This window comes from Saccostrea cucullata, unplaced genomic scaffold, assembly GCF_032062105.1.
Source record: "Saccostrea cucullata isolate Sc308-1 unplaced genomic scaffold, CSIRO_AGI_Scuc_v1 ctg2252, whole genome shotgun sequence".
Classification (NCBI taxonomy): Eukaryota; Metazoa; Mollusca; class Bivalvia; order Ostreida; family Ostreidae; genus Saccostrea; species Saccostrea cuccullata.
Genome location: NW_026923728.1, coordinates 127,317 through 151,513, shown reverse-complemented (window position 1 = coordinate 151,513; position 24,197 = coordinate 127,317). Strand labels below are relative to the sequence as shown.

Sequence of the window (24,197 nt, the reverse complement as noted above, 5' to 3'; positions counted from 1 at the left end):
GACGTTTTTAGTCTAGACTTGATTGTTAACTTCCTCATACATGTGTCATAAAAATCTTCATATGTCTCATAAATGTGCTCATCGTAAAACAAACACTGATTAATAAAATATATTTTACACGTTTTAAAATAAATTAATTCAAGAACCCTCTCTACACTGCAGTTAGAGTGATCTGCCCCTAGATCTAAATTCTAAAAAATAGAAATTTACAATATATCACTCATTTTGTAATTAATTCAAGTATTCTTAACATTTAAAAATGCCAGGATAAATTAACTGAACGTGTTATTTACATTTATTTTCTCTACTGAAGTGAATAACAGTGATTTCTTTTCAATGATACTGTGTTGTCTTTGAACATTTTTCCTGCGGGTAAATACCATGCACCATACAGTGAAAATTAGATAAATAAGCTCAATATTAACTCTGTTTTTAAGGATTATTTGATGTTTTTTAAACAATGATAATATAATTTATACCCAGTACTTTCTTTTGATATATCTTTAGATCCTCTCTGTCAGACCACAGAAACAGCCATCACCAGAACTCTACACTACGGCGTCCTCTTAAGTAAGAACTCCAGGCTTCGCTGGAAGGCCCTTAAAGGTATGTCCGTAATCAACGATATTTATCAGCGATTCCATAACACGACAATACATACAAGGACGCCCCAGGAATTCCGGAAAAAGTGCAAGGCATTATCAACACTCAAGTGTTCCGAACGTCACGTGACTTTTGCCTCTGATGACGTAGAGTTCGCAACTCTTTGGACATTCTTACAGCATGGTAGCATTACAAGCAAGATGGAGGCGTTGTTTGAGAGTAGAAATTTAATGATTGTGAGGAGATACTTCAGGAGCGACAGGTATACCCCGGAGGAGAACGAGAAGTGTGTCTGTTTACCGAGGATTTATCGTGAAACACTGAAATCTAAAGCTGTAGAATTCAGAACATGTCACAATAAACCACGACTTGGCTGAAAATTACTCTCTGTTTTAAGAAAAAAGACCAAATGGCTTTAAGAAAATGAAAGCACGCACTTATGAAAGACCTTTCAGTGCATTTTCTTCATCTTGTTTTCAAAGACCACATATTTGTATCCTGTTGAGCCATATATTTACATCTAGATTATTGCAGGATATTTTTTGTTTCATAACTTAAACTAAAAATAGAATTTTTTTATTTATTTCTCATGTTTGATATTCATCTACTACACATAAGTTCAAAAACAGTGCATTATAAATTTATCAATTGGTCTTCAAACAAATGCCCTATCTGCAATTTTTTTATTGTACTGTTTATGAGAGTTGAACAATGCTACAGTCTATTATACAAAAAAGATACTCATTATGTTTATTATGAAACATTGAATCATTAGATGTATGTATATATAAAATAAAAAAGGTATTTATGTCTTCAAGTTCATTGAATATGCAAAAGCAAGTTTTGCAGATCTATTTCTAAAGAGAGACTGGATATCTGCAAATAAGCCGATGATATAAAGATATCAAGATACATATACAAGGATCAAGAATCTCCTTTAAAGTAAAAATTTTGCAAATTCTATGATCAATAAAGAAAGCTCATTTGCAACTATAATTTACTGTTAAGGTTAACATTAACTGATCTCTTTCATACAAATTGTTAGTTAGGTCATAATTTTCACATTTAATCATAATACGTTTTTTTTTCTTACGCGATCATAACAAACCACGAAACAGGTGTGGCCAGTCGGCAGAGAATGTTCGCTCCTCCATGGCACCTGATCCCACCTTTGAATTCCAGAAATCGAGTTTGATTTGCTCAAAACCTTGTGTGGACTTAACTGGCTAGAAAAAAATTGTAAATTGAAGTTTCATAAAATCATTATATAAACCCCAATATCTTAACCATGTATCAAAAATACAGATGTAAATTTAAAACTCTCTTTTTGAAGTAAACCACATAAAAGCGCTCGTTTAGAGGTAAACTTAACAAACGTCGAAGACATGGTGTATGGCGATTTCTTGAATATCAACAGATACTCAGGGTCACGCGTTTTTTATCGTTTGAATACATAGTCAGCCCACCTTTGTCGAATGTTCTGAACAAAACTGTAGTTGTATATTGAACAAAATAATGCCATATTAAAAGGAGAAGGGCCAACAAACTTAATTTAACAAAAACACGTTCAAATCAAACTTCTCGCTGATATTGTTATCACTTTGATTGACTTTATAAATATTTCAATTCAACACGTGACGTCTAACCTGCTAGTGTACTCGTGAAAATGATATTCTTCAACCTGACCTCAATGTAAATCATTATGTTTGGTGGCCGTTTTCAGAATTTGCCAAATTAATTTCTTTTTTTAACTTTGCCTATTCACGCATGTAAAAAAAATCAAAGTGACATACATATAATATAATATGCCTAACACTTGTTCGAATTTCTAGAGAGAGAGAGAGGAGAGAAATGTCAACAAATACCTGACCGATAGACCCACCTCCTAATATTATTCATTCCGTGACCTAAAACTACTCCGGATACATGTCAAAAATCGAAGACTACACAAATGTACCGGTGCTTCAATGTTAACTGATGACAACAAGGCATTGCTTTTGTGCAAATGCTCTACCTAAAATAACCCTGTATGCCTTGTTCTTTTTATTGCTTGTAATATATTTTGGATTGACTTCATTTATAGTTTAGTAGAGTAATCGCAAAAAGATCCAAAAATAGGGTATTAAGTCCATCCATTCCTTGTATCGTTTGATTGGACTTTTGGCATTATTACTGTTTTTTTTTTTTTTCACTTTCTTTAATTATGTGAGTAAAAAGTAAGTCATTACATACTAATGAGATTACACTATCGCACCAAGTTTAGCCCATATAGTTAATTTGGCTTTGATTTTATCCAAATTCTGCGCGGTTCAAACGTCAATAGAAAGGGTTGAACAACAAATAGTGGGAATAAATATATCTCAGACATAACTCAGTTGATTCGATACGCAAAAGCATGCTCTTTTTATGAACAATTTCTAAAACGAGGTAAGTTCTTGACACACATGTGTGCAAAAATATAAACAGTCAGTATATTGTAAGTTCTATGATCGATTAAATGACCTTGTCAGTAATTACAATTTATGTTTAATTCAAATACTGACTTTCATTTTGCATACCAATTGCTGGGCAATTTTCTGACCGGTCGACAAGGAATGCTCCCTTCTGCATTGCACCTGAACCCAGCTCTGATGGTTTTCTCAGTGCCTGATTTGTTTTGTTTAAAGAATTTATACCTCGAAGTTGTTGCTATTTCCATATATTTCTTTTGAACAAATCACTCCCAGTTATTGGCTTAAGGATGGATTCTTGTCAGCATTTTACGTCGTCAATGGGTCGCCATAGATTTTGCAAGTCGTAAAATGCAAATTACATATTCAATCAAACTGAATGAAAAACTATGTTTAATTTATCAGTTTATGTATTGTTGAATCTATTTCTATTAAAAAATATAAGTTGTTCGTAATTTTTCTTTGATTTACGACAATTGCCATAAAATGCGCAGTTCCGTAGCGAATGTCAACATGTCCAGGTAAACACCGAGAGGATTGTTTTCAACTGTTTTGTAAAATCTACAAGCTGTGAACATTATTGAAGCATTGTAGAATCCCAGGGATAATTAAATCAAAACAATTTTAAATCACCGATTTCTTTATGCTCGAGTCACCTGATCGGCCAAAGGAAACTTGAAGGTCACAAACATGCGAGGTTGCAGACCCACGTTGCCTCGATCGCCTGATGTCATGTCGTGTCACTGTGCAGTGAGATTGTACATGTAAGTTAGTTATGTAAGTCTGACTATTTAATTTATAATTTTGAAATTGAAGTACATGGTTTTTATTGATAAATGGGAATTCGCAAGGATATTATAGATCGATGTATTTCTTATGCTTCTTGAATGTCCCCGCGACTGGTCAACATTTGAGGATTGAAATTCATCATTTTCGTGTGTTTGTCAGTTTTATGAATAATAATTATTCACAAAAATAGAAATTTTTTGTGATTACAACAAGTTATATCACTAACTAGCCTTATTTGTTAAAGACACAACAATCATCAAGTTTTTAGCAAAGTATTTCGGTGGTATTAGCAAACTACGTAATAAAATAATCTTGACGGGAAAGATTAAAATAAAACAAATTTGACTAATCTCCGAAGGACTCTTTATTTAATCAAATTATATCTATATTAGCTAATAAAAAAATCTAGAATTTGTTTTTCTTGCGATTTCTTTTTTTCTTGTTGTCTACGTAAGCAGAACTGTTGAAGTACCTAAATCGGTGGTATGGTACTTGTCAAAAGTTTTCACCCCTAATAACATGAACCACGGGCATAAATTTATGAACAACGAATATTAAATCGTATATATGAACAAAGCGATAAACAACAATTTTATTATTATTATTGTGACAGGGACATAAATAAATTCATCACCACTTCTTATAACTTTCGTGGTGCAGCAAAACTGCAAGTGGATCCAGTGGTTACAATTTTCAAAGCTACACTGAGCCCACTTCACAAAAAAAACTTATTAATTTTTTTTTTGTTCATTTTTTGTATTTATTTATTATACCAACATGAAACTATGTAAACTTTTAATAGCTTTCTTTAGATTTCTGAACTAACTTCTATTTATTATGGCCCCGCAAGGATTTGCGGGTGCCCTATAGTAATCAATCTGTCTGTCTGTCCGTCCGTCTGTCATTCTTCCGTCCACAAATTTTCTGTTTTTTCCTAATAACTTTTTTATGGTTGTCTAATTAAGTTCAAATTTGGTATGGTAGTTCAGTAGGCAAAAAGACATATTTTTATGCTAAGTTTGTTTCTCTATGTCCTCTGGTTTGGAGCTGGGTGGTGGGGTAGATTCCTTCACTTTATATAAGAATGAATTGGCAAAGAGATATAACTTCTGAAAATGTTCCCATTGTAAACTGAGTGCTGCCATATGAGTCCCTTGGGATTAGCTTTCCTCCTAAAGAAAATCCAAAGCATTATCTTTATCTGTCACATTGAGATGAATTACCAACTTTGTCTGCAAATGAAGGTTGTTTTGAAGTTAAGTCCATTTAAGTGGATCGAAGTATAAATGTTTTTACTTTATTTTTGTTGAAATACCCTACACAATGAGTTCTGACTTCATTGAATTCTTAAAACAAGGAAATAGATTAAAGAAGATATATTTTTATTTATTTATGGTTTTTTCTTGCTTCATGAAAATTCAAGAATAATATTGATTTTCAAGGTAGTAGGATAAACACCTCATTCTATCATTAATACTGAAAAAGTTCTTATTATAAACTAAGAAGAAAATGATGAGGAAGAAGTACAGTTAATCCCTTGAGATTAATTATCTAGTCTGCTGCAGAAAATTTAGAAGACTTATCTTTATCTGTCACTTTAAGATTAATGAAAACCTTTGTCTGCAACTGCTGTTTGTTTTGAAGTTAAGGTCAAGCCTTTATGATATATATTTGCATTCATTGAAGGCTGGCATTTTATATAACACAAGCTTCATTATTGTTTAAATATACATTCAGTGTTGAGTTGTTCTTTACTGCCTTATGTAAATACAAGGATATTATTTACAGGTTTTTGGATATTCAGGAATTATCTTGAAATTTTAAGAATACAGTTGCTGTTTCTTGTTTGTCATATATTTTTGAATCATTCCATAAGCTGCACCCTTATAATTTTACCCCATGGCGGGGCCCTTGCTGACTGGTCAGTTTTCTAGTTTGTTTACTAACAATTTACCAACAAGATTTATAAAAATATACCCCCCGTATCAAAAACATATAACAGACACTAACTTTTGGACATCCTCTGTATTTCTATTTAATTTTGCTAGCCACATGACAGTCACGTGACTTGAAAGCGCAGACGGTAAGCTGGATCTACAGTATGTATTTCGATTAATTATTTCTTTTAAATCTATATTTAGAAGTCAATTACATTTAGATATTTTTAGCATTAAGAAAATATGGTATTTATTGTTGATATGACAATATCAGCCATTTACGTACACTTTTTTCTTACATTTCGTTTTTTTTTTCACCGAGTCGTAAGCTTCTGTGTTTACAAACACTACGCAAAAATCGATGATGTCAGATCTCGCACGTTAAGAAAACGCGCGTGCCCAACAGGAAATACCACCGATTTAGGAACCCCACCGATTTAGGACCCTTGCCGATACAATTCAAAATGAGAAAAATAGGATATTGTGGAAATATCAATAACATTGAAACAAACAGTTGTCTAATTTATAAAGCAAAATGAGAAACAATTGTTCAGAAATTATTTGTATAATTGTATTTTTTCTTTTTTCTATTTTTAGGTTTAAAATGTTTTTTTTTAATAGTTCAAATTTTTTAAGACATTATACACTGTTACATTATACAATATGGAATATAAAATGATTAAAATATATTTGTTAAAAAACTTCATTCATTTATTTATAAATCAATAAATGAAATACAGATGATATTTATTGTTTAATCTTATAACTTAAAAACAATAGTCTATTAGAACTGTTTATGTTTAATTCTTAGGAAGAAACAACCCTACAGTACTTAATTTACCCAGGAGTAGACTACATGTACCAGTAGTTGAAAAAAAGACTAAAGGCCAGACTTAGGCAGGATGATTGAACAAAATTTGCTTGCAGATGGACTACTCAGGTACATCATTATAAGAAATATGAACACAACTGTATCTAACTGTTAAATAAATAGTGCATGTTTTTGAGGGCAACAATCAAAATTGACACCCCGAGGGAAACCAATGTCAACTGACACAAGGGGTGTCAATTTGAAATATAATTGACAGTTTAAGGGCAACATGCGTTTTATCAGACCCAAGAACCAAACTGTCTGCCTGAGGCAGATAGGCCAAAGGCAGACAGTTTGGTTTGAGAATCGACAAAATGTATTTGCTCCTGAATACAGTCAATAAATGTTTTGTGATACCTTTCATTTTAATATTTATTTTGATGTACATGTATCTTGTATTGTCTTGAACTTCACGTCCATCACTGCTAAACATCAACACATGCAAATTAGATTAAGCTCCACCAATTGTGTGATGCACATATAAGCTGTCCAACATCTCATCAACCGGTCCAACATCTCATAAGTGGTTAAACATCAATTGTTTTATGCCCGCTCGGCAAAACATTAAAAATGTTGGACTTTTTAGCTCACCTGAGCCGAAAGCTCAAGTGAGCTTTTCTGATCAAAATTTATTTGTCGTCTGTCGTTGTTGTCATTGTTGTTAACTTTTCACATTTTCATCTTCTTCTCAAGAATCACAGGGCCAATTTCAACCAAACTTGCCACAAAGTATCCTTGGGTAAAGGGCATTCAAGTTTTTTTTTTTCAAATGAGGGGCCAAGCCCTCTTCAAAGGGGAGATAATTATGAATTAGTAAAAAATTAATGTCATTTTTAAAAAATCTTCTTCTCAAGAACCACTGGGCTATGAAAGATGAAACTCATGTGGAATCATCATCAGGTAGTGTAGATTCAAGTTTGTGCAAATCATACCCTCTCACCTATAAGGAATGAATGGGACTACTTTAGGGTTTAAACTTTCCAATAATAAACTAATTTCTGCTTTTCTGCTAGCCACAGTGCTCAGGTGAGCGATGTGGACGATAGGCCTCTTGTTTTCATATAGATTTGTATAGAAACAGATTTTTAAAGGTAAAACAATAAGGATTGTTAAAAGCATCTAAACTAATAAGATTTTAGTTATTAACATGAAAGTATAATACACTGTAACATGTAAAGCAGCATTTGTACTGCTAAGTAACATATATTTAATACTTTTTTGTAATTGTAGGTAAAAAAAAAAATTGGACTCTCAGCAGGTGCATGGACAGATGCAAGAAATTTTCTCATCAAATGAGTAACGAACTAAAAAGATTTTCTCAATTTTCAGCAAGTAAGATTTTTCCTCAAATTCATGAAAAATCATTTCTGAGAAGCATTTAAACAAATAATATTAGATCTATATTCAAAAGGGGAAAGGTTCATAATTCACCAAACTAAAATTTTATCAAGTTACTGTTGTTTTTGATGATTTCAGATGCTGTGGATTACACTGAAATACCAAAAAAAAAAAAAAGAACAGAGAGACCAATCATTAACAGCTTGAGACTTAGTGCACATAACCTTGCCACAGAAAAGCGGATCGAGGGATTTGCCTAAATACACTCCCTAATGAAAGATTTTGTAAATTATTTGTAACAAAGGAGAGATTTATGATGTATATTATTCTCCATTTAGCTGCCAAAAATACAATAATTATAAGTTAACTTTTGAAAGGAAGTTGATGTATTTTTTCAAGGAAAAGTATCAAATCTGTCTCATATACCTTTGATAGTCAGTGTCCCTAAATACTGAAAATAACTATTATTTATTAAAGAATATCATATCTTTAGAAATCTTTGTAATATATATAATTATTGTGTAAATTATATTTTTATATGATTTATGCATAGCCTCAAAATCTAGATACAGTATATTGTATAAAATTGTATGAACAATTGCTGATTCTTATACTAGTATGTTGCGCCTTTGATAATTAATGTAATTGTGTTTGCACCGATAAATATTTATATATAACATGTACAAACACTATACTCCTCAGGTATATACATACATGTCATATATTAGTATATGTACAATACATATAAAGATTCCATAATATAACATAAAGTTTTGGTTTTACTCTGCAAAATATGCATGTATTTCGATTGAGAACTTTTACTTTTTTGTAAATAATGAAACCAGTATATTTATAACAGAGGAAATTCGGACTGGAATTTTTTTTAAGTTTTTTGGAAACATGGCAATAATTTCAACTATTATTTTCACAATAATACATCATATCACATTTCAGAGAAAATGTATTATCTAACCGCCTGTCCTGTCTCTTAAGTTGTTAGCCTATATGATATATTGACATCATTTTCTTTGTCCAATGATAATTTTAAAAATGAGGAAATTCGAGTTAACCTGGCAATTTAATAAAAATGAATACCCCTTCATTTCTGTGCTGTAAATGATTCATTCAACATCTATCTTTCCTATGGTTGTAATAATATTTATTTCTGAATATATGATTTAAGTAAAAATATTATATGAAAAAGAATGATTGTCAAAGACTAAAATATCACTTTTTAAATAGTACAGAAGAAACTCGGAATAAATATTTCAATATCAGTTGTGTAAATACCTGTGAAATAAATATTTATGTAAGTATTGTAAATAAAGGTATGTGTGTCTTCATTTATAACCCTGATTTGTTATCTTTATGTGGTTATTTATTTTGGGAGGAAATTATAAATATTTTGTACATTTATGATTTTTTTTAGAAAATTTAGAGAAAGTTCGGATTATTTTTTTTTTCAATAATTAGTCCGATTACCTTATCATTTTTACCTTGTAAAATAATCTTGAACCTTTGATGAATCAACAGAGAGAAATCTAAATATTTGACATTATATGGTCAATTGTAAAAATTGAGATGAAATTCAATGTAAATTCATGAAAATTCAGATTTTTTAAAAAAAAATTTGAGGAAATTCGGATTAAATATATTTGTTGAATAACGAGGATTTCATGTTTTCTTTCGACTAGCTCAATTCATGTAAGTTAGTGATCAATAATGAGCTACAACTTTAATTTTATTCAGCAAGATATTTTTTCTTTCAGCAAAATTTAATCATAAGCCAAAATTTCAAAACTTCTCTGTGTAAAAGTACTATTTTTAGGACTGACATTCAAATGACCTTGACTGAAAATCAAGGCAAACTTCACCAAAGTGTTTGGATGTTAAAATATCAAACACAGTCTGAATAATGAGTATTCAGAAAATTAAGATTCTGCAATTATAAGAAATATGAGAAGAATCCATCCTTAATCCTAGTCCATATAAAGTTGACTTCACACAGATTGGTAAGGGTTTTGGAGAGTAGATTAATTCAAAAGAATTTCCAATATTAACTGAATAGTATACAATAAAGCAAGGATCCAATTCGGAAAAATAATAACTTACAAAAAAGGCCAAATAGCAACTGTGAACAACGTCCATTTTTTTAAGCTCCCTTTCCTTCCCCCAATCATTTCTTTAATTTTGCCCCATTCAAATACAAACGGATAGTTTTTGATTGAACTAAACTTGAATCCACAAAACATGTAAAATCTTTAAAAGTTTGTTATCACTTTCTTTCCCTATGCATGTACGATGATGACTTTTTAAATTTCAACCCTCTTACATTAGGATATTTCTTTGCAAATGTTTAGGATAAAAGCTTTCAAAAGTGCAGTCAGGATGTGTCATGCAAATATGAAATCATCCTCAAAAGGTGATTTTTTTCAATGTAAAGGGGTGTATAAAATATACATTCATATTTCTGGCTGGAATATTCAATATCTGATGAAAACATTTTTAAGGAAATAACAAACACAGTTATTGATTTTTTTTTTTACAAATATTTTTTATCAATTGAATAATACAGAATACAATTCATAATTTATTTACCTGTTTACAATTTTTCATGATCATATTCAAAATGTAATATTTTCTTATTTTTCAAGACACTTTATTTTGAAAATCCGAAATTGAAATCAGTTCCAAATTGATTGGGTTTGGCACAGCCTGAAAATAAAATTGAAATATGTGTCATTAGAAAGAAAAAAAAATTATGATGACCAGACCACAAATTCAACCAGCGATTAGACCCGAATAAACTTCACTTAAGTTTTTGAAAATTCTATTTAAAAAAAATAAACCTGTTTAAAAGTTAATATAGAGTATGTTATTTTGCCTTAATATTTTTTTGTACATTGTAAGCCAGACCCTTGTGGTTTTAATCTTCTTCCTCTTTATGTTTGAGATTCTGAGCTCCTTCTTCTCGAAGTTCTCTTTTATCCACACCTTAAAAAATATACTTAAAACTGTGACATTATTACATTGAATATGACCGTCCAATAATACCAAAGTTCATTATAAATAATTATGAAACAGCAGAATATTATTGATCAACAGTCCACTATTATTGAGCAACAGTACAGTTATATTAAATTAACTCAGCGTCATTTTACGTTACGTAATCAAAAAGTTTATAATTTTACCTTTCAGAAAATATGTAGGTTGCTTTATGTAAAGGTGACAAGAAAATGTCGAAATATTTATTCAAAAGTTTTTAGTGGATTTTGCTGTAAAAACGCAAAATTTCGGGTAGTTAAAGGGTTAACATACTCGCTGGAAAGGGCTGCAAAAGGGAAATTTGAAAATGTGCTAACATGATATATAAATTTGAAAGACTATTTACTTTTGAGGCCGTTATTAGGTGCTTTACTCCAGCATTATGCCATGTTTCTGCAGCTAGTACATGTTTACGCCCTAGCACGAAATTGTTCCCAAAATCCTTAGATACGTTAATGTATAATTATAAGAAGAAAACAGCTTAAAATGCAGTTTGGAGAAAATAATTTTATTGAAAAATGATTTCACTTTGTAATGAAAACATTGATTTTCAAATTATATATCTGTGTTTTCATCTCTTACGTCAATATAACAAAATAACACAGATTGCCCCAAAATGACCTCCTTTAATTTTAACGAATATATCCCACATGATTAGATAATGTTTTCATTGTATCAATGTGTAAAACAATTACATTGACGCGCTGTTTGACGAATTGAGGTATCCATTGACAAAGCAGGATATCTGGAAACATGTTTTCCTGTGGTTGGGATCGCTATTTACAATTGCTCCTGTTCATTCTAATGAGTTCAGTCTATGGATTAAGATTGTTTTCCTGTGATTGACATCACTGTTCACCCTTTACTATTACTCCTCTTCAATATAATGAATGATCCCAATCAATTGATTGAGATGTTCTGCCTACAGTCCAGACGAGGAAGTAATGGGGAGGTCTACGAAAGACTACCTGTATTACCAAAATACGGTAAGTGTATTCTCTTTAGTATCCAAACCTGTGAAGGAGGTGACAGATGTCATTTACAATATAGTTTAGAGCCACCAGTGTGTAAACAAAATCAATTGAAAAAAAAGTTGAATTTGGGCAGCCCTTTCAATTAGTAAACTTAAATCGGTATCTACTTCTACGGGTTTGAGTTATCTTTAATAAGGTTCTTATAAATTTATATGAGTAAAAATACTTTTAAAAGTTTTTTAAATAACATTTATAAAAAAGTATTTGTGGAAATATTCACGATATCAAATCACATTGATATCGTGTGATACCGCTATAGTTGTGGATGTAATAATTTAGAACAACAGCACACTTAAATCACAAGGAAGGTAGTCTAATTGTTTAATGAGTGAAGCTGCTCTGTGTATTGTTCAGAAGTAAAACACAATGCGCTACTATTTCATGTTGCTCCATCATTAATTTTTACTTTAATAATAAAAACGATGCATAAACTTTCTTAAATATATAATTGTGATTTTTACATCAATTAATTAGGCTCAGGTTCTTCTGAACAAGGTTACACATTTAATCCCTGGGGATTCACTGCATACAGTAGAAAAAAGTTCTCTTATATAAAAATGGCATTTTATATATACCTATGTCTCACCCGATTAATAAAACGTATTGATTTTGGCATAAAATATGAATCTGATGGGATAATCATTAGAATATCTATTCAGAATACGGAAAATATGTGGACTGACAGAATTACAGCCAGACAAGCCGATAGACGTAGTAAAAAGAAAACCAGTGAATTCTTATGGGAGCTATTTATTTTTATGAATTCCTTTTAAAAAATGGAAATGAATCTTAATTATTTTTCCAGAATGCATTGCAAATTTATTCTTCCTGAACCATTAGTAAAATTTTAAAATGTATTCAAATCACCATGCTTTGCTGTTTATTTACGTTTGAACCACATGTCGTTGTTTTTCATAATAACAATAACTTTATTAAGCAGATCTCTGCTATTTAATTATAATTAACAAAAGATCATCGGTTTAAAGAAGGAACATCAATGCAATGGGATATAGAAAATTAATACATAAGTAGAATAAACCCAACTTTATCATAAGAATATCTTAGAGAATGTCAAAGATCATATCACAAGTTGTTTGCAGATATTCCACATCGTGTTTTAAAATACCCCTAAATGTTTGAAATGTTAGAAATGAAAACCTATTATCTTTAGTTAAAAAAGTTGACTAGAAATCGTACGTCAATATTCATATAACTAATTTCAGATGAAAATCAGATATCTACTCTCTTTTGTGGACTTCTTTACCAGTGAATCGTTAATATACACCGTAGGGAGACTCAATATCATAATTTGTCAGATTTTGTTTATATTTAGGCAACGTTGTGATAAACATAATCAAGTAATTGATTGATTTTATGTTGTTTTACGTCCCATTTGATAATTTTTCACTCATATAGAGAGGACAGCATATACTGCTGAAGGACTTTAAATTTTGAACCTTAACCAGCACTCAGGACAATTATGCAAGGAGAGATCTTTGTCTTACCAACGCCTGTCGTAATACAGGGCCTCGGTTTTTAAAGTATCACCCAAATATTAAAGGACCAGCAATTTTAACTTCAAAGCGCCTAACGCGAGGCGAAGGAACAGTGGTTAACTATTTGTTTTACATCTAGGTCAGTCGCAGCCGAAATTCGAACTTAAGACCTCCCAATTCCGGTACCAGCACTATACCAACTGACCTACCGTGAACGGTATATTAACTGGCAAGATAATGAAAATGTTTCTATATATATATAGCGTTTGTAAATGTTTTACTCGTTACTTTCAGTTGTGAGAGTACGTCAGTATGAAAATAACGTGACCTTAACTATTGATGATATTGATTTGATAAGGTGGGAAAGAAACGGACAGAAAATAGGAACAAACAACCCGAAATTTCACATCTTTCTGGATCTTCCAAACGTCGTCTCATTCATTATCCGGTCCGTGATATCACAGTCAATGACAGCGCCACCTATCAGTGTATATTGAAGTCCAGAAGTACGATGGAGAGAACTTACTGTACTTGGTTGGTACAAAGCTTGAATACTATTCGTTATCTCCACATCCTTCTTGTAGTGGTTTGAATGTTATGACGTCATATATAACAATACAATTTGTTCAAATAATGTTAATATCTAATTGCTGTGTTCGCTTAGTGTTCATTTTCCCTTCATTTCAGAATTTTTTCCAATCAAATTAGTTGGACCCGCATTCCAAATAAGGACAGAATTAACAAGAAGTTCGATCATGGCTGACACATCAACCCCACCTTTCAACAAATTGGTGCAGTCGAAACTACGTCAAGTATGACCTAATCATAAGTACAGTTAAAACAACAGGACACATCAATAAAGGTTTGTCGGTCTTCCATCCTTATTTATCACAGCATTTCACATAATTAGTAAACACAACTTAGACGTTTAAATGTAAGATAAGACTAGATTATTTACTTCCTTACACATATGTTACATGCATAATCAGATGCATCTTAATAACCTCTTTGTTATATAAAACTGTTTACATGTGAAAAACAAGATATACTGTTAAACTCTTTTGAAATAAATTAATTCAAATTTCAATTTATTTCTTCTTTGTTTTTTTTTTTCTTTTGAATTCGTATTTAGCGTCAATTTTCTGAATATTGGCAACATAATTTCGGAGGGGTTTCTGTTGTAATTCATGAATATTGTTTTTACGCAATTTATTCCTTTTATATTTTATATTTTAATGATAGTTTGATATTTTTAAGATAATAAAACACTTTTATTATCTTTTTATTATTACCAAGCTCTCTGATTGCCCCAAACTTGATCACATGATCAAGTATATTACAACACAAAGGCTTGTGTTACTATATATAAATTTTGAAATACAGATAGACTTGATGTTTCTAAATATGGAAATATTTTTTTTTTCTGTAAGCAATAGTTGATGCAGTGTATGACTTGATATTTCTGAAAAAAAAAAGATAAACCTAAAATCCTATTTATAATTATGTAATACAGTAATTGATGAAGGATATGGATATAACGAACAGTATTCAATCTCAAAGTCCATAAAACAATACAAAATTAAAGCAGAGCGTGCATTGGAGGAGTGAGCATCCCCTGCCGACCGGTCACACCCGCCGTGTGCTCCTTATAATGATCAGGAAATAACGGAAAAAAATCCGTCGTCAATTCAGTGTATAAATAATGGACTAACAATTGGTATGAAAAACGCTAGTCAGCATTTGACTCAATGATAAACTGTATTTGCTAACAAGGTCATTGTGTCAACCATAGAACTTACAAAATGATGACTTTAAACAGTGCATTGAATAAGGATCTACTTTACCGTATAAGTAGAATTTTTAGCGAGGATTTAATTTTGGCATTATTAGCGAGGGACCTGAGATCGCTAAAATTTAATATCGCTAAAAATTAATTGCATTTTATTTGCAAAAGCTTCTTTAATAAGCATTTTAAAATCGCTAAAATTACCTCTCGCTAAAAATAAATTGCCATTTTTCAAGAAGAAATCGCTAAATTTGCGTCTCGCTAAAATTTCCACTTATACGGTATATTAAAATATAGAGATCTTTTCAAAAATAAAAAAGCAAATGTAGCTTTTTAAATCAAATTCCCTACATTACTCTATCAACATAAAGGAAAAATAATTTCACTCAACAGCCAAAATTGATATATCTATGGATCGACCTCATCAAAGGGATACATCTATATGATATATCAAGTAATTTATTCTTATATATCTTTAGATCCTTTCTGTCACACCACAGAAACAGCCATCACAAGAAGTCTTCACTACGGCGTCCTCTTAAGTAAAAACTCAATGCTTCGCTGGAAGGCCCTTAAAGGTCTGTCCGTAATCAACGATATTTATCAGCGATTCCATAACACGACAATACATACAAGGACGCCCCAGGAATTCAGGAAAAAGTGCAAGGCATTATCAACTCTCAAGTGTTCCGAACGTCACGTGACCTTTGCCTCTGATGACGTAGAATTCGCGACTCTGTGGACATTCTTACAACATGGTAGCATTACAAGCAAGATGGAGGCGTTGTTTGAGAGTCGAAATTTAATGATTCTGGGGAGATACTTCAGGAGTGACAGGTACAGACCAGAGGAGAACGAGAAGTGTGTCTGTTTACCGAGAATTTATCGTGAGAAAATGAAATCTAAGGCTGTAGAATTCAAAACATGTCACCATAAACCACGACTTGGCTGAAAATTACTCACTGTTTTAAGAAAAAAAAGACCAAATGATATGGCTTTAAGAAAATGAAAGCACGCACTTATGAAAGACCTTCCAGTGCATTTTCTTTATCTGGTTTTCAAAGATGACATATTTGTATCCTGTTGAGCCTTATATTTATCTCTAGATTATTGCAGGATATTTTTTGTTTCATAACTTAATCTAAAAAAAAGACTTTTTAAAATTTATTTCTTATGTTTGATATTCATCCACTAAACATACGTTCAAAAACAGTGCATTATAAATTTATCAATTGGTACGGTCTTCAAACAAATGCCCTATCTGCAATTTTTTTTATTGTACTGTTTATGAGAGTTGAACAATGCCACAGTCTATAAGACAAAAAAGATACCGGTACTCATTATATTTATTATGGAACATTGAATCATTAGATGAAAGAATATATAAAATAAAAAAGGTATTTATGTCTTCAAGTTCATTGAATATGCAGAAGCAAGTTTTGCGGATCTATTTCTAAAGAGAGGCTGGATATCTACAAATAAGCCGATGATTTAAAGATATCAAGATACATATACAAGGATCAAGAATCTCCTTTAAAGTAAAAATTTTGCAAATTCTATGATCAATAAAGAAAGCTCATTTGCAACTATAATTTACTGTTCAGGCTAACGTTAACTGATCACTTTCATACAAATTGTTAGTTAGGCCATTATTTTCACATTGAATTATATACGTTTTTCTCCTTACGCGATCATAACAAACCACAAAACAGGTGTGACCAGTCGGCAGAGAATGCTCATTCCTCCATGGCACCTGATCCCACCTTTGAATTCCAGAAATCGAGTTTCATTTGCTCAAAAGCCTGTGTGGACTTAACTGGCTAGAAAAAAATTTGTAAATTGAAGTTTCATAAAATCATGATATAAACCCCCTATATCTTAACCATGTATCAAAAGTACAGATGTAAATTTCAAAACTCTCTTTTTGAAGTAAACTGTATGAAAGCGCTCGTTTAGAGGTAAACTTAACAAACGTCGAAGACATGGTGTATGGCGATTTCTTGAATATCAACAGATACTCAGGGTCACGCGTTTTTTATCGTTTGAATACATAGTCGGCCCACCTTTGTCGACTGTTCTTAACACAACTGTGGTTGTATATTGAACAAAATAATTTCATATTAAAAGAAGGGCCGACAAACTTAATTTACCAAAATACGTTCAAATCAAACTTCTCGCTTATATTGTTATCACTTTGATTGACTTATTAAATATTTCAATTCAACACGTGATGTTCACCTGCTAGTGTACTCGTGAAAATGGTATTCTTCAACCTGACCTCAATGTAAATCACTATGTTTGGTTGCCGTTTTCAGAATTTGGCAAATTAATTTCTTTTTTTAACTTTGCCTATTCACGCATGTAAAAAAATCATAGTGACATACATATAATATAATATGCCAAACACGTGTTCGAATTTCTAAAGAGAGAGAGAGAGAGAGAAGGAGAGAAATGTCAACAAATACGCTGACCGATAGACCCGCCTCCTATTATTATTCATTCCGTGCCCTAAAAACTACTCCGGATACATGTCAAAAATCGAAGACTACACAAATCTATCGGTGCTTCAATGTTCACTCATGACAACAAGGCATTGCTTTTGTGCAAATGCTCTACCTAAAATAAACCTGTATGCCTTGTTCTTTTTATTGCTTGTAATATATTTTGGATTGACTTCATTTATAGTTTAGTAGAGTAATCGCAAAAAGATCCAAAAATAGGGTATTAAGTCCATCCATTATTTGTATCGTTTGATCGGACTTTTGGCATTATTACTGTTCTTTTCACTTCATTCGATTATGTGAGTAAAAAGTAATTCATTATATACAAGTAAAATTATACCATCGCACCAAGTCTAGCCCATACAAATTTTGCTTTGGTTTTATCCGAATTCGGCACGGTTCAAACTTCAATAGAAAGGATTGAACAACAAATAGTGGGAATAAATATCTCTCAGACATAACTCAGTTGATTCGATACGCAAGAGCATGCTCTATTTATGAACAATTTCTAAAACGATGTTCTTGACAAACAAGTTGTGTGCAAAAATATAAGTAGTCAGTATTTTGTAAGTTATATGATCGATTAAATGACCGTGTCAGTAATTACAATCTATGTTTAATTCAAATACTGACTTTCATTTTGCATACCTATTGCTGGGCAATTTTCTGACCATGTCAAGGAGCTTATTGCGGGTGTGACCGGTCGACAAGGGATGCTCACTTCTGCATGGCACCTGAACCCAACTCTGATGTGTTAGAGTTTTTTGTTTGGCCAGTGCCTGATTCGTTTTGTTTAAAGAATTTTATACCTTGAAGTTGTTGCTATTTCCATATATTTCTTTTGAACAAATCACTCCCAGTTATTGGCCTAATCCATAAAAAGTTGACTTCACACAGATTGGTAAGGGTTTTGGAGAGTTGATTAATTTAAAAGAATTTCTAATATTAACTGGATAGTATACAATATTACCCAACCTCTGTTGATTTTTCCGTGAAATCCTGGCTTACGATTGGTTAAAGTCTGTCACGTGAAGGCGGTGGATTACTTATACCCGGTCAGTTGCAAATCTATATCCGGTCAGTTGTAAATCTATACTCGATCGATGTATTACGTAACAAACATAACGTGACGTCATAATAGGCACAGTATAAGCGGATGAAGCATTTAGCAGAGAAAATCATTTATAAACCACAGATAAAACGTAAATGTTTCATCGGTGGGGTAAATTCGTTATATAGTCTTTTAGTGACAGGGTATGGGATGATACCTGGTTAGTAAATTTCATACCTGACTCGGCTCCGCCTCGCCAGATATGAAATTTACTAACCAGGCTAAACCAGGCTTGTACTAAAAGGCCAAATAGCAACTGTGAACAACGTCCATCTTTTTATTTTTTTTTTATTTTTTTTTTTATTTTTAAAGCTTCCTTCCCTTCCCCCAACCAATTATTCAAATGCAAACGAATATTTATTGATTGGACTAAACTCGAATCCACCCAATATGTAATAGCTTTAAAAGTTTGTTATCAGTTTCTTTCCCTATGCATGCATGATGATGACTTTTTTTAAATTTCAACCCTCTTACATAAGAATATTTTTTTTTTTGCAAATGTATAGGATAAAAGCTTTCAAAAGTGCAGTCATCATGTGTCATGCAAATATGAAAGCATCCTCAAGACGTGCATTTTTCAATTCAAAGGGATGTATAAAATATACATTCATATTTTTGGCTGGAACATTTAATATCTGATGAAAACAATTTTTTAAGAAATAACAAACACATTTATTGAAATTTTTTACAAATATTTTTATCAATTGAATAATACAGAATACAATTCATGATAATTTTTCACGATCATATTCAAAATGTAATATTTTTTTTTATTTTTCAAGACGCTTTATTTTGAAAATCCGAAATTGAAATCAGTTCCAAATTGATGGAGGTTGTCACAGCCTGAAAATAAAATTTAAATATGTGTCATTAGAAAGAAAAAAAAATTATGATGACCAGACCACAAATTCAACCAGCGATTAAACTTCACTTATGTTTTTGAAAATTTTATTTAAAAAAAATAAACCTGTTTAAAAGTTAATTTAAAGTATATTATTTTGCCTTAATATTTTTTTGTACATTGTAAGCCAGACCCATGTGGTTTTAATCTTCTTCCTCTTAATGTTTGAGATTCTGAGCTCCTTCTTCTCGAAGTTCTCTTTTATCCACACCTTAAAAAATATACTTAAAACTGTGACATTATTACATTGAATATGACCGTCTAAAAATACCAAAGTTCAATATAAATAATTATGAAACAGCACAATATTTTTGACCAACATTCCAATATTAGTTAGCAACAGTACAGTTATATCAAAATAACTGTGATATAGTGTTATATATGGACTGTCTTATTTATTGATGACTGATATTTGAAAAGTAACAACATAAAACAAAGTGTATCTGTACAAAGAGGGGTTCCTAACCTGATCTCATTAAAATATATAAGTGTTAGTCCAATATAGTGTTGTATCACTACTTGATAACCGATACTTGAAAAAAAATCAAAAGCAAAAAACAAAATGTATGTGTTCAATTATACATAAACTAGAAGTTTGTACTCCCCCTATAACAAATTGTATGTGTACAACAACAAAAACTAAGGAAGCTTTCTCCTCCTAGGCACCTGATCCCACAGATCCGTATTGTTTGTAGATTTTTTATGTGATGAATAAATGTTCGCTATCTTTACTTTGCTATTTATCTAATAATATTTACCTATCATGCCGTCCTGTGTGTCTTTTACAAGCAATTATGTTTCCTTTACCTTATACATAATCCTCTCTGTTTATATTTCGGTAGACACATATTTTGTTGTTCCATGATCCGACCCAGAGAAGATGAGTTTTGTTATCATAACCCAGGCTGCATTGTAAAAATACCCCGTCTTGCTGCCGTGTGTGAATCAGTGACAGAAAGTGACCATTCTTGTCAATCAATTGCAGAGTCGGACTGAAATGATCACACACCAGGATGTTTGACTGTGCGTCTGTACAAATACCTAGTTGATCCTGATGGAGTTCCTGTGTAGGAGAAGCGATGTCTTCCTCCACCGTCTGTCACTACTACACAGCCTGTGTCAGACACAATTACATCTCCATTGTTGTTCTCTGCAATTGACTTAGGAAGAGTATAAAGTTTCTGACCTTTGTAGTCGGACTCTATTTTCTGTATGTGCTGTCCGCTATTATTGTAAAGGTTCAGCTTGCTTGTATTTCTGTAATCCCACATCCCAACCAGCAGATCTCCATTGGAAGGGGAGCAGTAGACACAGAGTGGTTTCCATTGCTTTGTTTTCTCTATCAATGTAGATTTTAATGTGGTTTCTTTGGATAATATCTTTATGCTTTGATGCTTGTCTATATAAATAAGATCCCCTGCACTGCTCAATGTGTGTATTCCATAATAACTATCTATATCTTTCAGACGATATAACGCACCACCTATCGTGTTTGTCAGGATGAGATTGCTGCCATCACTTATCCAGACTTGGTCTGATGACACACGAGAAATGTGTCTAACGTCATGAACACCTGTGACGGTAATGGATTTCTGTAACACAGGTTTAGACATCAGTTTCAGCACATACTCATCTCTCACTTGTCTTCGTCCTCTCTCTGTGATTTGAATTTCACTCAGAAGCTCAATCACACCTTCCATGTTTATTCTTTCTGTATGAGAGAAACGGGCGAGCTGTTTAAGATTAGGAGTTTCTTTAAGCTTTAAAGAATTGATATTCTTTAGAAAGAAGAGGAAGCTGACAGGTTTGTTTGCTGACTGTTCAGACATCTGTTCATATTTTTCTATGCTGGCGAGGTGCCCATTCATTATTCTGATCTGTTTTTGAAAAAAATTAATATGTTGAATCACTAAACTTCTAGGTCTGAGTTTAAAAGCAAATACCACAGTGTCAATGCGGCCCTTCAGTCTTTGGGCTTTGGATGACATTTCTAACTGACGGTTTGAGATTTTAGTTTTTAAATCAGTTTTAATTCTTGATAAAAGAAAGCAGCATTTATAGAGAGTCTGGCTTCTGATGCTGTGGATAAAATCTTTGAGATATGAACGGTTTACTTTATAAGCTGTTCTGATATCCATTGTATTGTGTTTACTGTGTTTTCTCCGCTGGAGAAAAGAAGGAACAATTTTGAGATTTCTTTGTTCTGTACATCTGGCACAAAATGGAAGTTCACATGAATAACAGTACCTTTCATAGATCATATCTGGATGCCGCACACAGGGCTCTTGTTTCAAAATGATTTTAAGTTTCTCTCGGTATATCACAACATCATGGTTAAGGGTATCTAGATAAGTGACATGTTTTTCTTTACAGATTGGACACAGGTCTCGATTACACGTGTTACAGTAAAATTCTGTGTCCCCCTGACACTGAGAACACTGTTGTACTTTACACTGGGTGATGGATCCTACAATGCCCATAATGATGAGGGTTAAGGTCTTTGAGAAAACAATTTCCTGAAATTGTGTTAAATGTAATTGATTATAGTGTACACAGAATGAAATAAAGTGAAAACATTTTGAATATCTGTATAAATTCACTTTTAATTATAATGAAGGTTAATCAATTAACCAAGTAAATTAGTGCATTTATTTCATTTTTTAAAAATAAACTTTTCTTTAAAAAAAGAAACTTATTTTAACTTTTGTTATTCGATATAACATAACTTGGGACAGCTTACGCTTTATAAATCGCAAATGATTTAATCTCATTGTAGAAGATGAGGCAATTTTTTCTCTGGAAAAAGGCTTCAAATTTATAGCATATTTTAAAGTAAAGTCAAGCGGAGTAATACGATATTGATGTAATTCATTGTAACGTAGAGAACTAATGTTATGCAAGATGGATTAAATCTTTTACCCCATTAATTGGCTCGTTACAACTTAATTTTGATTATACAGTATTGTGACACTTATCTTGTGTGTCTGACTATTTGTATATTTTTTTTCCTTTTTCAGACATGAATGCTACGCTTATTGCGTAGATCAAAGAAATGCCGCGGACGTCATTCTCCAATAAATCACGAATGTCATCAAAAATGATCAGATCAGAATCACGTAAAAAACCTGTGCAGCTGCAATGTACATTTTACTTTAGAAAGAAATATATATTAGACCACATTGATGTGTCGTCCTTTGCAAGTTAAACACTGTATATTGCAGAAAGTAGCTGATGAATGGAGGTTTCTAAAGCCAATAAGCGGGGTTGTTTCCGGAACCTCCCTCCGCCGTATTTAAACTCTGCGATCTTGGTAAAAAGTGGTAACTAAGAAACTAATTTTGTTATTGTATATTCAAACAGATTAATCTGTTTAAGCTACAAACAATAAATGGCTAATTTTGATGCAGCGAAAGCTCAAATCTTCTGCACTCTATTCACAGGTAAACAAACAAATTTACACTCTGATGCTAAATGGAACGGAGTTATCACGGCATAGAGACCTAATTCGTTTCTCTCAAAAGGAACAATCAGTCGTATTTTACAGCTGCTGGAACATGTAGTAAAATAGAAATAAAGTCTTTGTTATTGTGAATAATGAAGAATAATCTCCTCGGTTTCGATATGTTCTTTGAAAGATAAAAGACTCGGCTAACGCCTCGGCTTTTATCTTTCAAACAACATTTCTCGAAATCGGAGGTTATACTGCAACATTCACGAAAACGCGGACTTTATTCCTTAATTATATTTATATATTTAATTATATTTTTTTAACAGATCATGTTTCTCCTACTGAAACGAAGAAAGAAGAGCAGAATGGGGGTGGTGGTTGGGGATGAGGGATTAAACAGTAATCATAATTACAGATAATTTAATATAACTCATTATTATTGCAATCTTTATAAAATAATAAGGGGGAGGGGTGATAAGAACCACTTTCAAAACTATGTATTTATGGAATGAATTTAATAGCTACCCACGTTACTGTTATACTGCATAATTCTGGTTTGGAACAGTTTTTACACTTTTTAAACCATGTAGTGTGACTTCTGGTACGCAGTCACATGGAAAACGCATGATAAAGAGGTCTGATTTTGACATCAGATATTACTTTAAGTTCCTTTCATAGACATTTATTTATTTGTTTGAGAATGTTTACCCCTATTTAATTTTTTTTGTTCACTGGACCTCTCCAGCGCAATACAATTAAGGTTGAAGTAAGGAGGCGGGGCCTTATTTGTGCGGGAAATGTTTACTATGACGTCACACATAATATAAGGTCTTCACAATTCCACAAAATGATTTTTTTTTGCTATTTCAAACTTACTAGTACATGCA

The 24,197-nt window shown here is 32.0% G+C and overlaps 1 protein-coding gene and 2 long non-coding RNA genes across 8 annotated transcripts in view; 2 read left to right on the top strand and 1 right to left on the bottom strand.

The window, feature by feature from the left end:
- LOC134264786 (uncharacterized) overlaps positions 1 to 24,197 on the top strand; it is a 112,503-nt gene that overhangs the window by 63,372 nt on the left and 24,934 nt on the right. For 3 of the 6 annotated variants that reach the window (XR_009991615.1, XM_062747070.1, XM_062747069.1), the window contains one exon: positions 508 to 1,013. The exons of 2 other annotated variants lie outside the window; for them this stretch is intronic. Coding sequence is in view for 3 of the 4 variants with exons in the window: in XM_062747070.1 (XP_062603054.1) it covers positions 508 to 570 (63 nt within the window). In the remaining variant the exon portion in view is untranslated. Of the gene's footprint in view, positions 1 to 507; positions 1,014 to 11,683; positions 12,020 to 24,197 lie in introns of those variants that run through there. One more of the 6 variants, XM_062747072.1, reaches the window with a different exon arrangement.
- On the bottom strand, positions 514 to 16,414 carry LOC134264787 (uncharacterized). The gene is made up of 2 exons (XR_009991616.1): positions 16,294 to 16,414; positions 514 to 986 (listed from the first exon to the last, which is right to left on the bottom strand). It is a non-coding gene; the product is annotated as an uncharacterized LOC134264787 (long non-coding RNA).
- Positions 3,567 to 6,677, top strand: LOC134264788 (uncharacterized). The gene is made up of 2 exons (XR_009991617.1): positions 3,567 to 3,817; positions 6,591 to 6,677. It is a non-coding gene; the product is annotated as an uncharacterized LOC134264788 (long non-coding RNA).